The sequence below is a fragment of the Formica exsecta genome, unplaced genomic scaffold, assembly GCF_003651465.1.
Source record: "Formica exsecta isolate Colony F162 unplaced genomic scaffold, ASM365146v1 scaffold81, whole genome shotgun sequence".
NCBI classification, from domain to species: Eukaryota; Metazoa; Arthropoda; class Insecta; order Hymenoptera; family Formicidae; genus Formica; species Formica exsecta.
The window spans coordinates 448,236-461,288 of record NW_021853581.1 but is presented as its reverse complement, the minus strand read 5'-3'; the positions used below and the strand labels follow the sequence as shown (position 1 = coordinate 461,288).

General features: G+C 35.5%; 3 protein-coding genes and 1 long non-coding RNA gene across 13 annotated transcripts; 2 read left to right on the top strand and 2 right to left on the bottom strand.

Moving 5' to 3' along the window:
* Window positions 1-6: 6 nt before the first annotated feature.
* On the bottom strand, window positions 7-8,494 carry LOC115244364 (broad-complex core protein isoforms 1/2/3/4/5-like). 6 transcript variants are annotated; one of them, XM_029821957.1, is made up of 5 exons: window positions 5,423-5,571; window positions 3,012-3,414; window positions 2,363-2,819; window positions 1,971-2,265; window positions 7-781 (listed from the first exon to the last, which is right to left on the bottom strand). In XM_029821957.1, exons 2-4 carry the CDS (start codon window positions 3,384-3,386, stop codon window positions 1,988-1,990), a joined length of 1,110 nt encoding a protein of 369 aa, XP_029677817.1. In that variant the 5' UTR covers window positions 3,387-3,414; window positions 5,423-5,571; the 3' UTR covers window positions 7-781; window positions 1,971-1,987. The 6 variants fall into 6 exon arrangements, with proteins under 6 accessions (XP_029677817.1, XP_029677818.1, XP_029677814.1 ...); XM_029821958.1 differs by having other exon boundaries at window positions 7-94; XM_029821954.1 differs by lacking the exons at window positions 7-781; window positions 5,423-5,571 and adding an exon at window positions 8,356-8,494 and having other exon boundaries at window positions 911-2,265.
* Window positions 5,327-8,308, top strand: LOC115244366 (DNA-directed RNA polymerase II subunit RPB9). 2 transcript variants are annotated; one of them, XM_029821960.1, is made up of 4 exons: window positions 5,327-5,475; window positions 7,249-7,449; window positions 7,635-7,708; window positions 7,975-8,308. In XM_029821960.1, the coding sequence occupies exons 2-4, from the start codon at window positions 7,321-7,323 to the stop codon at window positions 8,162-8,164; spliced, it is 393 nt and encodes a 130-aa protein (XP_029677820.1). In that variant the 5' UTR covers window positions 5,327-5,475; window positions 7,249-7,320; the 3' UTR covers window positions 8,165-8,308. The 2 variants fall into 2 exon arrangements, with proteins under 2 accessions (XP_029677820.1, XP_029677819.1); XM_029821959.1 differs by lacking the exon at window positions 5,327-5,475 and adding an exon at window positions 6,617-7,042.
* Window positions 8,435-11,218, top strand: LOC115244363 (prenylcysteine oxidase-like). Of its 4 annotated transcripts, none has more exons than XM_029821949.1 (8): window positions 8,435-8,567; window positions 9,064-9,155; window positions 9,240-9,446; window positions 9,536-9,677; window positions 9,740-10,043; window positions 10,127-10,247; window positions 10,322-10,671; window positions 10,747-11,218. In XM_029821949.1, the coding sequence occupies exons 2-8, from the start codon at window positions 9,068-9,070 to the stop codon at window positions 11,008-11,010; spliced, it is 1,476 nt and encodes a 491-aa protein (XP_029677809.1). In that variant the 5' UTR covers window positions 8,435-8,567; window positions 9,064-9,067; the 3' UTR covers window positions 11,011-11,218. The 4 variants fall into 4 exon arrangements, with proteins under 4 accessions (XP_029677809.1, XP_029677808.1, XP_029677811.1 ...); XM_029821948.1 differs by lacking the exon at window positions 8,435-8,567 and adding an exon at window positions 8,607-8,749; XM_029821951.1 differs by lacking the exon at window positions 8,435-8,567 and adding an exon at window positions 8,775-8,796.
* A 366-nt stretch (window positions 11,219-11,584) lies between these two features.
* On the bottom strand, window positions 11,585-13,036 carry LOC115244367. The gene is made up of 2 exons (XR_003885364.1): window positions 11,827-13,036; window positions 11,585-11,743 (listed from the first exon to the last, which is right to left on the bottom strand). It is a non-coding gene; the product is annotated as an uncharacterized LOC115244367 (long non-coding RNA).
* Between the last annotated feature and the right edge of the window lie 17 nt (window positions 13,037-13,053).

The window sequence follows — 13,053 nt, the reverse complement described above, 5'->3', positions numbered from 1 at the left end:
ACTCTTTCCTATTTTAGGCTGCTTCTCAGTTTTAACTGTCATTTATTTTGCTGGATTATTGCGTTGCATGGAAAAATATGGCTTTATCCAAATGCTATGTAACAAAGGCAATACACCGTACAATTACAATTGTATGCGCGCCACAGTTGTTGTCATACAATTAAACATCTTTGAAAAGGCAAAACTGATGTTTGTAAAAATAACGGAGAACTCGACGTTTCACCGATTTTTACAGACACCAGGGTATGATTCTTATCGTCAATTACAAATGCTGTTATTTGTACACTAGCATGTAAAAAGCATTACACTACGTCATGATCGTTCATCTCTCTTGTGATGTTTAACAAAGCTAAATGGTAAACTTTGAATAAATACCAGGTTTCTCTTACTGCATAAGTTATCATCAAGATATATATAGAATAAAGAGGCAGAAAGAAGAAACCTTTCTCGACAAAGTGCCTACAAAAATATCTGTATAATAGATTGAGGATTGCTGTGTCTAAGACTTTAAAAATCTGGTTATGTTAGCCACGTGTTACCAGTCTTAAACATAGTGACTACTAATCGACGTTTGTGGACAAGTCCTGACTTTCTACAAATGTATACATTTTTTGATCTTTAAGCGTCACTCTGGCGCAGGATATACAGTGTGCAGTAATCGAAATGCTTTACCTCCCATGGAGGGTACATTTAAAATATAGAAAGATAAATACTTGGTAAATACATACATATTATGTGTGCCGTACAAATGCCACAGTAACTTAACGAGATGAGCTTCACACTGTGAATCATATAAATATGATATAATAAAAAATAACTTATATGCTACAAAATGTCTTCTTGTCAAAATATTTCAAGGTCATTAAAAAAATATCCATTATATGACATAGTCAATTTTCTTCTTTTCCTCTATTTTTTTTTTTATCTTTTCTTTTCTTTTCTTTTCCGAACTGTACTTTGTAAATCTGTTTCTCGCTATGAGCGACATTGATGTAAGATCCAAAAACATATCTCACACTATCCACATATGCAGGCTAGCTACATACGGTCACTAAGTAGAAGAACGGAACACGGCTGAGAATCAACCATACGCGCAACGTTCGTCCACAGCATAAAGAAATTGTCATTTGTATCAGTATATCTATATTCCATAGAACATTTCCCTGTCTTATCATTATATATTAAGGGCGCTTATGTATACGAATCCTGCGTATAAAAAAAGTTTCGAAATAATAAGATCTGAAAACGTAATTAGTTAAATGCAACAATCTAATATCTTTTGATTTTTACTGTCATTTGCCTAAAACGCAAATACTTATAAGTATGGAATCACATTATTATTATTATTTATCAGTATTAATTCATAATATTTTGCCAAAGTTCTCCCGCAATGTGCTATATTTTATTCTGTAATGTGCCCCCCCCTTGATGTGACCGTTATATGCGTCAATAAATGGAATATAGCATATTCCACAATATAATAACACGTATCTTTATACCCACAAAAAAAAAGAAAAAAAGAAAAAATTTAGATTTTAGGCAGTCTTCCTAAGGACACTGAATTCAACATAAACGTGATATAAGGCGTGCGAGATATTTAACTTAATGCTGTGTCCGAACTTTTACATATGGTATTTTTTTTATATACATGGAGCGGAGCTGTTCGAGACACAAATTATATCTCTATCATACGCACGCGGTCGACGATAGCATAAAAATGCGGAAAAACATTTATATGCCATAAATATAAAAGTCTTGTAAATCAAACAACGCAAACGTATCGCTGCGCTGCGAATGAATAATGAAGTGCAAATTAAAAGGAGAAAAAAAAAATAATAGTAATATAAAATATAAATAAACTCTCAGTGCAAGGGAGTTAAAAGTATATCGATAAGACGCGGTCTGGAACAGCTCTATGGATGCGGCGATAAAAAATTTGTTCGATTCAAAACTGAAGTCTAAAAACTCACTACTTCTTTATACAGCACTACGGTAGGCTGGAATTTAGGCTCTCCGGCAAACGGTAACTCATCATATGATACGGTGGACTGGCCGGACTACCCGGTTGACTGTTCATGCCGAGGTTGCTGGAGCCACGACCGCGTTTTCGCCTCTGCAGGATGCCCTTTCTGACCATGTAGAATCGAATTGTGCTGATCGGTATCTTGTACTTTTCCGAGGCTACTTGAAATGTCATGCCACGTGACACCATATCCGAAGCTAGTTTGAGTTCTTCTTCTGAACGCCTTTGTCGTCTTTGATAACCTTTTAATGATATGCACAAAAGGTGTCAATACATCTAGCTTGCACAAATGTGTTAGATATCGACGCCTGAATAAACGAGAGAGATAACATTGCTCACCTTCGATTGGAGGAAATGGACTGCTAGGATTACAATTACTACTGGGTACCATACTAATGGAATATGGTTTGACATCTTGCTGCTGAGTGAACTGCTCGTCCGGCTCCATCTTCACCATACCCTGAGTTTCAGTGAGAGTCGCCTCACAAGCACTTAAAGCCTTCTCTAGATGTTGTAACGCTTCGCTATGTTCCATGTTTACAAAGTTAGTTGTATTGGGATTGTGTGAGACAGGGGTGATGGTGGACGAATTGTTCCCTGTGCTAGTTGCGGGCATTGTCGAACATGAAAGGAAGTCGGAGGTACTTCCGTCATTGGATGAAGTATTATCGGCTTTATAATTAGTACTGTCACCGTGAGTAGGCGTCGACGGAGTGACAGGTGCGTTAGAATCACACGATTGTGTATTGCTCTCATTCGACGAGTTATCGCATCCCTGAGTAGATAAGCCACGAACCTATCAAAAAAATATACGTGTAAGAATGACTTCCCTTTGTGTAAAAGTATAAAAGCACATATAATTCCATGATTTCTGCTTTCTTCTACTAAAGTTAAAAGGAGTAAAATATATAAAGAATTTAAAAAAAAAATGATTCATGTACTACAGACATTGTTATATAAATGCATGTAAATGAATCAAGCCATGAACCTGTAAAACTTCTGCTGCTTGCATCAATGTAGCGAGTTGTTGTTGCTCGACGTACACCTCCCCACGATACATAAATTCGACCAGAGCTTGAAGTTCCCACATCTTCATGTCCCTCAAAAAGATAACAGGATGAGTACACGGTATCTCTAACAGTAGGCGCTCCAAATAGTCGCTACAGGCGGACAACACGACTTTGTGACATTTTATCGAGCCTCCGTCGCAAGCCAAAGTCACATCCACAAACTGCTCTGAGCTCAGCAACTTTGGAAACGCACTGTGCATGTTGGATTGGTGGGAATTCCATGAGACGCAGAACTGCTGACGATCGCCTCCAGGATAATTGCCCGCATTGGGCAAGTTACTCCCAGATTCCATGATTTCCGTTCAATGATAGACAAATCGCCTGTCAAAAACAAGATATTTCATTGAAATCTAGGCTATCACATTAATTATGCGCATACTTTATAAATAAAATCGAGCAAACAATTATATAAAAAAATGTAAAAATTCTTAAAATAACATCTAGATATCCTTTAAATATCCATTCGTATCATCTGAATAATAATAATTGAACAAAAAGCGATACATCTGTAAAGCCAGTGGTAGTGAAAAATCGAAAATAAAAGTGCAAAATGTTTATATAACAAAGACGCCACTGCTAACTCTGAACAGAATGGGAGAAGAAACGGCATTCGTTGCTGCAGCAAGAAGGACCTTTTTCTCGAGAGCTATTTTTGGACATATAATTAATGAAACAAATAACGAATTTAACATTTCAATGTCCGATTTACCGGATCCAACTTTTTCAGGACAACGGAAAAAAAGACGCGACACGCGGAGACCAACGATCTCTTTCGGCTGAAGAAAAAAGGGGGGAAAAAATAACATATTATATTTTTTAAGGCGGTATACATCACCTGCGTGCGCGGAACGGGGTACGTCATCGGAACAAAGACAAAGGGGGGGTCTCGCGGTTACCGATACCCCGATCGACTCGAGAAAAAAAGATCAAACCGAGGGTAAAATATTTCGTCTAAAATCCCAAAATACTCGTTCTTACATATATCGACAAACGAGAGAAATTATCGCGGGATTAGGGCTAGGTTAAACAATATGGCTGTCCGGTATAAGTCTAGTAACAACAATATCGCGCACACACACACACACACGCACGCACGCACACTCCTCCCTACACATACAGACGTACATGCATAGAACACCGCAAACGTTATATATATTTCGATTTTATATATTATATATTTTATTATATCAGATTTTTCGGCCGACAAAAATTCACGTACGGCCGCCGGATGCACGCACGCACGCACGCACGCACGCACGCACATTCGGGCGGACAAATGAGTGGGCACGCGCGCGCGCATTCACACTAGCGCGTTTGTAGAGACAGCACGCACGCACGCACGCATTCGGCGGAGAGTAGGAGGAACAACGCGCCTTCGCAACCTATTATCGCAGGCCGCCGCCGCCACCGGGCGGCCGCCTCCTCGCCGCAAACAAACGACGATGCCGTTCCGCCGTAATCACGTGTCGGAGCCGCGGCCACGAATTGTCGGTCGACGACGGACAGAGACGAGGGGACGACGAGTTACATTACATGTCGGCGTCGAATGTGCCGAACTGTCTTTTCCCTCTACGACAAGAACGAAAACGGGATATCTCTATCTCTCTCTCTCTCTCTTTCTTTCTCTGCGGGAGAGACGACGCGACGTCACCCCCCACAAGAACGCCGCCTCCGGGCTCTCGGAAATTTCACTACTCGTTCATATACATACACTATGTATATCGTACGTGTTTCGCACGTTCGCTCGCGTCTCTGTTCTTTTTTTATCCTTCTTCTTCCTCCTCTCGGTCGCGTCTCGACCTCCTGGAGAAACGATGCACAGACGAATCACACGCTCCTCACATTCGCCCGCGCCGACGAGAGAGACGGCTACTGAGTTTTATTAATTGCACTCGCGCGAGAATGGATCTCCTCCGGGTCGGTCGACAAGTCCGCTTTCCGGAATAATCGCGTCGTGGGAAGAATCCCTTAAGAAAACATTCGGCCGCCGCGAGATTTGCACTATATAGATGGGGGAGAGAGAGCCGTGGCCGGAAGGGGTGGGGGTAGACAGAGAGACGGACGACGGGGTGAGAAAGCGTGTGGTAGGGGAGCCGGGGGGTACGTCCGCGTTGGTCGGTTCTCTTTCTCTCTACCGTCTATGTGAGAGAGAAAGAGAGAGAGAGAGAGAGAGAGAGAGAGAGAGAGGGAACCCGGGAAGGTAAGCCGCCGCGAGGTAGATGAATAGAGCGGCGAGGATCAACCGGCACCATCGACGTCGTCGTCGTCGTCCTCGTCACCGTCCTCGTCGTCGTTCTCGTTCTTGTCCTCGACGTTGATCGATACTTACTCGACTAGCGGCGCAACAACCGCGTTACCGATGTCGACGAGGTCTACCGCACGGTACGCACACTCTATCGTAAACTATCGCTAGAACTAAGCTAGCGTCAGGACTGCCTCTAGCGCGCATACGTCACTGCGCAGCAAACTTGCGCCGATCTTCTCTCTGCCTTCGAGCCTCCGACAGAGAGAGAGAGAGACGATTCTCTTTAGATGAGTTTCCTTAAGCGGCGATGGACTCGGTTATTTTATTTTATTTTATTTATTTTTTTTTTTTCCGATCGATCGATCGCGACGAATAATCACGGCGTGGCTTTTTATCACGCGCGGTCACACACGCGGTTCTCGATTTTACCCCAGGTTCGTCGACGCGAATAAAATTATAGCGATCTCATGGAAACCGCCCGAAGGGTTCGCGTTCATGCGGTAGAGGTTGCTTGTCTTTACATGAATTTTCCACTCCCGGTCTCTCGTCTCGTTTCACGTTAACGGAAAGCAAGAGGGAACACACAAGACCCGGGAAGATATTAAGGATGTTGTGTCATATGTTAAAATATTGACAAAAGCATGAAAATTTCATAGACTATTCTACTATTTCTTCTGAGTATCTGCAAAACCTGAGCACAATTCTTTTAACGGTTTGGAAATTATTTAAGTTTAAAGTTAGTATTGATTCTTATGGAAAATCGCGTATTGTAGCACTTATTAACAAATTTGACAAAGAGAAAACATTGCCAATGAAATAAAAATTTTCACATATATTAAGAAAACAAATATTTGTGCAAAACTTGATTTAGATCCACTTACTCATTTAAAAGTTATTTACTAAAAATTGTAGAAAAATATCTCTCTTTCTCTCTCTCTCTCTCTCTTTCTGCAAATTACTCGGTTTTTTTTTTGTTTCTTGCAGTTGTTTTCAGGGGATATTCGCGATCAAAAGTTTTTGTCATAAATTAAGAAAAATATTAATTACAACTATTTCCTTTTATAAAAACGTTAAAAATTATATTATTTTGTGATACTTCAATTCTTCTTATAATCCGGATTTATTTATTTGATTTTTCAAACGGTATAAACGTAAGAAATCTTTTTTCTTTTTTTAATTTTGACAGTTTTTTGCTACTATTGTACAGTCAGAATATCCTTAATTCTAAATATAATCAAATTATGAGAGAAGAGAAAAATATTTATAAGAAATAAGAGAAAATCTTGTATAAAGTCTAAGAAAAATTTTAAAAACAATAGATTTGTTAAATCAAATGAACCAGACTGTATAACAAAAGTTTCTTTCATATCACGAAGAGAAATGTCAAATTTTGACAAATGCAAAATGGACGTTTTATATCAGAATCAATTCTTCTGATTGGCTGTTGTTTGCAATTTTTGTCCGGTCGCCATCATTATCCTTTCGGTTGCTTTCAAGAATACAATACAACAGTTGAATTGCTCGTAGCATTTGAGTTTTGTCAAGTCTAAATATTCAATGGATTTTGTACTTATTCAACAATTAAAGTTTATTTTGTATTATCTTGCGATTTGCAACGGAATAAACACAAGATAATAATAATTACAGGAATATAATATCATAGATATAACATATAACTGAATGTAGAAATTATAGGTTAATTCTGTGAGTTCTCTGTGTGCATATTTCTTTAAAAAGAAATAATAAAATTATTATAATATAATATAAGATTTTATTATATTATAATATAATAGATAGATTTTAATTTTAAATCATAATTTCGATTTTTTGAAGATTTTCTACTTTACAGTATGAGTAAAATAAATTTTTGTATATTGCGTGAAATAATCCTATTTTTTTTTAACCTGCAGAGATATAACGCATCGACAATTTTACCACGCGCTACGATTCTTCAATTATTATTGTAATCATTGACCGATATCATGTCGAAGATAACGGGCTATGACACGCACGATGATGGACCAGGATTCGTGGGTATTAGATTTTGCCAGGAGTGTAACAATATGTTGTATCCTAAAGAGGACAAAGAAAACAAAGTGCTCATGTATGCAGTAAGTACAAGTGTGTATTGCGACTGTTTCCAATAAACGATGTTTGCAACAAATTCTGTTTGTTAGTTGTAATTGTTTCTCTTAAAAAGAAAAAGAGGAAAAAAGAAACAACTTTGAATTATATCATCCAGATTATATCACAAAAAGATTGTATTATACACAAAGATTTATTGTTTTTATTTCAGTGCAGAAATTGTGATTTTAAGCAGCTGGCGGACAGCAATTGTATCTATGTGAACAAGATCATGCACGAAATAGAGTAAGTTGATTAAATAAGTGGATTAAAAAAAAGTTGATTAATATCTATATAATATATTATTAAACAATTCTTATTAAAATCTATAACACGTGCAAGGAAGAATAGTATATCATTTTGTGCACAAATATGCTTGTCATACAAAATGATATCCTTCCAATATGACGAGTCCTAAGCTCAAGATTAATTCATAGACTTGCAAAGATGTATGCGATAATCGCACTTAAAAGTCATTATTAATTTATTTAATCGCTTTTTTTTTTTTTTAGTGAATTGACACACATTGTTGCTGATGTAATATCAGATCCTACATTGCCAAGAACCGAAGAACATCCATGCCCAAAGTGCAATCACAGAGAAGCTGTATTTTTCCAGGCACAAACTAGACGAGCTGAAGAGGAAATGAGATTGTATTATGTGTGTACGAATCAACATTGCTCCCACAGATGGACAGAATAAATAATATATACATATATTCAACCATCCGCTGTACATCTCCCCTATTTATATAAATATAACTTAATTATATTAAATCTATAAATCGCATAAAAAGTTGTATGTAAAAACGATAAAATGCATTGTAACAGTGTATATAATAAAATTGTAAAAAAAGATGAGATTAACGTTCGTGCAAGAGTACAATAAATTACCGTAAGGCTCACGATCTCTACTCTCTCTCTGAGCATTTATCCCGTCACTTAAGTATGCGATTAGCTTTACAAATCGAATCTTCCTAGCCTCTCGACGTTACAATGCTACGTCGTGCAGTCGCGACACATCTTTCTACGCTGGCTGTTATCGTGACGTCTCGCGAGAAGGAAAAATTTTAGACGACATCTCTGAGCGTTAGGAACTTTGATCAGTATGGAATATCCTTGTCAGATTTATCTCGCCAATTGAATGATCATCGTGAAAAAAAGAATCGCGTTGCGAATTCGCGGTTGTAAAGCTAACGTCTTGGAAGACACCCTCTGGGACTACTCCCAGCTGTTTATCTAGGCCATACTCAGCCATACTGAATTCTGCACTGCCTCAATCGCTAGTGTTAGCCTAAGTCACGTGATCGCTAATGTTATATCTATATATGAATTGTACTTGCACGTTTATAGATATTTAAATTTCCATTATCACGTGTCGCATATATATATGTATATACATGAGAAACGTGACCTTCTCAAAAATTGTATAGACATTTATGTATTTATTTACATATATTCACATTTTACATAATTCACACATACATGTATGAATTATCGACATAAACATTATCTCGCGAATGATTATATAATTCATAGGAAGGTATAAATATACTTCGCAAAATCTTTAGTGCTCAAAATAGCTGTATTATTATTCTTTAGAAGCATGGTGATGCAGTATATAACATTGTTAATACTTGGAGTACTGGTACTCAAACATGGGACTTGTCTTGAAATACGTGTTCCACGTATTGGTAAGAGCTCATTTCATATTTTATAACAGATACATATAAGTTTAATATACCTGTTTCGAATTTAATTTCTTCTCTTATTGTTAGCCATCATAGGAGGTGGCATCGGCGGTGCTTCCACCTCACATTTTCTCACAGAGTTGTTCAATGGAAGTTTGGAGATTGACTTGTACGAAGCAAAAACCATTGGCGGACGATTGGCGACAGTAAAAATTGACAACATTGAAGTAGAAGCCGGTGGTTCAATTATACACCCTAAGAACATGTATATGCAGAAGTTTGTCAAACTCTTGGGTAAAGGCAGAATCTTTTTTATTCAGACACAATTTGATTATTAAATACACCAAGAATGCTATTAATGAGCTTTCACGTGTGTATTTCAGGTTTAGAGCATAATTTTCCCAGTGAACAAAAATATGGTATATGGAATGGAGATGAATTTGTATATAAGGAAAGCTCGTGGTACATTGCATCAATGGCGAAGTTATTTTACAGATATGGTTTTCAACTGTATAGACTTAAAAGGTACTTTGATATCGTGCACTGTAACAGATTAAGAAAGAGTAAGATTATATTACTTTGGACAGACATATAGATGACATACTAGAAGATTTCGGAAAGATATATAATCTGCAGGATGATGGAAAGTCTTTTGTCAATGTCACTGCATTGCTATCAGCTATGAATAAGGATTTCCCAAAGTCATTGCAATTATCTATAAAGGATTATCTTTCACATATGGGTTTCACAGAAAGACTGATCAATGAAATAGTGCAAGCAACTATTGTAACAAATTATGGCCAGGATGTCAATATTCAGAGTTTTGTTGGTTTAATATCCATAGCTGGAGCAGGTGTTGATCTATGGTCTGTTAAAGGCGGAAATAAAGGAGTAATGTATTATTGAACTATTATTGTTACATTATACACATCTCAATTATACTTGTAAAATGTGCATTAGTTTAAAAATTTTAGGTACCGGAACATCTCATTTATAGAAATAAATATGTAAATGTAATACCAAGCCGTGTTACAAAAATTCGTAATATACCAGATAGCGATTCGAGTCAATACGAAGTGATCTACATGAATAAAGGTATACAATGGACGAGTGTAAAATCATATTGACAAATGCTAAAATTTAATAATTATGCATATATTACATTTCAGATAGTAAAGATTCAATAACATGTACTTACGATATTGTAATTATTGCTGCACCACTTACACACGATCAAGAATTTCCGATAGAATTCGTCGATTTTCCAGATAACTTAGTGTTTCCAGGAGACTATCAAACGACATATGCGACATTTATTAACGGGGATCTTAATCCAAAGTATTTTGGCTTGCAAGAGGCTCTGGATGCTATACTATCTTGTAATCCCAAAAAAACAAAAATCAGCTCAATTGGAGAAGTGAATCATGTGGATGGGCCAAATGAAATAAGTTCGCAAATTTGGAAAATTTTTAGCAGAGAATCTGTGGAAACAAATCTTATAAACAATATATTTTCTCATGTACGAAATAATTGTTTTATGAAATGTTAGAAGATGTATTTTAACATAATTGATAATTTTTCTTCCTTGTATTAGGTCACTGAAAAGAAGGAGATTGTTTGGAAAGCATATCCCCACTACTCAAATACTACAAATGTACATTTCGATAAATTCAAGCTACACGATGCGCTATATCATGTCAATGCATTTGAGTGGGCTGCTAGCGCGATGGAAATAAGTGCAATAGCTGGAAGAAACGTCGCTATCTTGGCACACGATGATTTTGTCCAAAAATACGACTTTATGTCAAATAAAGAAGTCTATAAAGATTCAACTAAAAAAAGATCTATAGAATTATAATATTAGATGTATTATTGTACATAGTATAATGTGCAATATTATTATCATCAATAATATTATATCTATTATATTCATTTTATATTACTTTTAACAGCTACTATATTCTCTAATTATTATTACATTAAAAATATTTTTAATGAGATTATTTTTATATAATACTGATGTAGTCACAAAACTAAAATAAAAAAGATGAAAATTGTGCAAATTAGAAACTTGCATATTGCTTCCTTATCATTTTATTTCACTCACAGAAAGCTCCTCCTCAGAGCAAACGGGTTTTTCAATTTTGGCTTCAGCATTCGCTATGTTATACATAGGCACATATGCAGAAGAGGAGGAAAAGGTTGCTAGATTATTAATTTCTAAACAGATACTTAACAAATATTTAGTAGAAAATATGGATATAGTTATTAAGGTATTGAGAGAAAAATATTTTCTATATTCACAACATTTCAAATATCCATAGAATATCTTATTAAAAAAATATGCTTTTAATGACAATTTCTCATGATAGAGATATTTTTTGTATCATTAAAATGTTTTATATATATACTCAATGGATATTCTATACATCTTTAATAAAATATCACACAAACATATCTTTTTATTAAAAAAAATGAAGTTTACAATATACTATTTGTAATACTGGCAATGTGGCTGCATTTGAAGTTAAGATCACAGACAATTCATTCCATTGCAGACCATTTTACTCATGTGAGAGACGAATTAAACGCTAGAATCAATAATGTGCCTTCTTACACGAATGTGAGCCACACTGTGGTGTGACACACGCAAGTTTGGATATTTCAACTTTACCTTCGCTGAAGTTTTGTACCATCGCTTTCAAGAGGCTCCTAGATTACAAAAGTGGCTGTAAGCAACAAATCTGGTAAAGGACTCATTGTGGTATACAGAAACTATGGCAAACAGTTTTCATCTCATATAAGTACAATTGCAACTATTCTACAGATACTATTCATAATGAAGGATTATAGAATCCTGTGGAGGAATAGCCTCGCAGTTATTTTGAAAATTTAGTAGGAAGTAAGAAAGCAAACAATTTATATAGTGCAATATATATACTTATATATAGATACAAATTATATATCCTATGGCTCTTGTGTATATTTTTATACTTAATTTTTCATCATTTTGTGAACTTTGATTTTTAATTGTACGATGTTTAATTTGATGTTTAATTCTACGTAAAATTATTATAAATTATTTCCACATTAATAGAACGCCCGTCACAACATACATACACAATTGTATTGTTTTCTTTGTAACAAACTTGCAATAATTATACTGCATATGTAAGAGTTTTATGTAATCTAAAGTAAATAGATTCATCCACCCATTCATGTATTCTACAATTAAAATGTCATTGTCTCAATGTAATCATATTCTGTTGTGTCTCACGGGTTAATTGGGCTGCATTCGCTGTAATGACTCTACCTTCTCTACTTATTCCATTTGTCTTATGGTATTCAAGTAAATGTAAATAATAGAAATTGTTGAAGAACACGAAGAAGCACTGATCATATTTTAAATATTAGTTTTTTCCAGGGATACTTCTAAGTCACTTAATATAAATTGTATAAATTTTCCTATGTCATTGTAAGAAACATAATTGTTCCATACTGCGTACCTCTAATTTTGTAATTAATTTAATTTATCAAAAATCGCGTTTTTTTTTCAATATGAAATATATCCTTAATTATTGAACTATACATATATTTTACATATATCCTATATATATTTATCACAGATTCGCGCAGAATACATATAAAAAAAGTAAGATTTTTTTAAGATGACTTATGATATATCATACATCACTAATGAGTTTATTGTTATTTTATTTACATAATCAAAACTATAGTTTTTTATACAATGAGAAACTGTACATATTATTATTAAAATGAATATAGCACACTTAATGTATCGTGCACCTAGTGTATCGTGGCGATTTGTTACAGAATCGTACAATTACCCAGTAAGCAATTTGATAACAAATTGTTGCCAAATTGGCATCTTATAATATAA

Coding starts and splice junctions, on each gene's coding strand:
- LOC115244363 (XM_029821949.1), top strand. CDS start 9,068: ATGGTGATGCAGTATATAACATTGTTAATACTTGGAGTACTGGTACTC. Junction 9,156..9,239: donor AATACGTGTTCCACGTATTG/GTAAGAGCTCAT, acceptor TCTTATTGTTAG/CCATCATAGGAGGTGGCATC. Junction 9,447..9,535: donor GAAGTTTGTCAAACTCTTGG/GTAAAGGCAGAA, acceptor TGTGTATTTCAG/GTTTAGAGCATAATTTTCCC.
- LOC115244364 (XM_029821954.1), bottom strand. CDS start 3,386: ATGGAATCTGGGAGTAACTTGCCCAATGCGGGCAATTATCCTGGAGGC. Junction 2,820..3,011: donor AAGCAGCAGAAGTTTTACAG/GTTCATGGCTTG, acceptor TTTTTTTGATAG/GTTCGTGGCTTATCTACTCA. Junction 2,266..2,362: donor TCCATTTCCTCCAATCGAAG/GTGAGCAATGTT, acceptor TATCATTAAAAG/GTTATCAAAGACGACAAAGG.
- LOC115244366 (XM_029821960.1), top strand. CDS start 7,321: ATGTCGAAGATAACGGGCTATGACACGCACGATGATGGACCAGGATTC. Junction 7,450..7,634: donor ACAAAGTGCTCATGTATGCA/GTAAGTACAAGT, acceptor TTTTTATTTCAG/TGCAGAAATTGTGATTTTAA. Junction 7,709..7,974: donor AAGATCATGCACGAAATAGA/GTAAGTTGATTA, acceptor TTTTTTTTTTAG/TGAATTGACACACATTGTTG.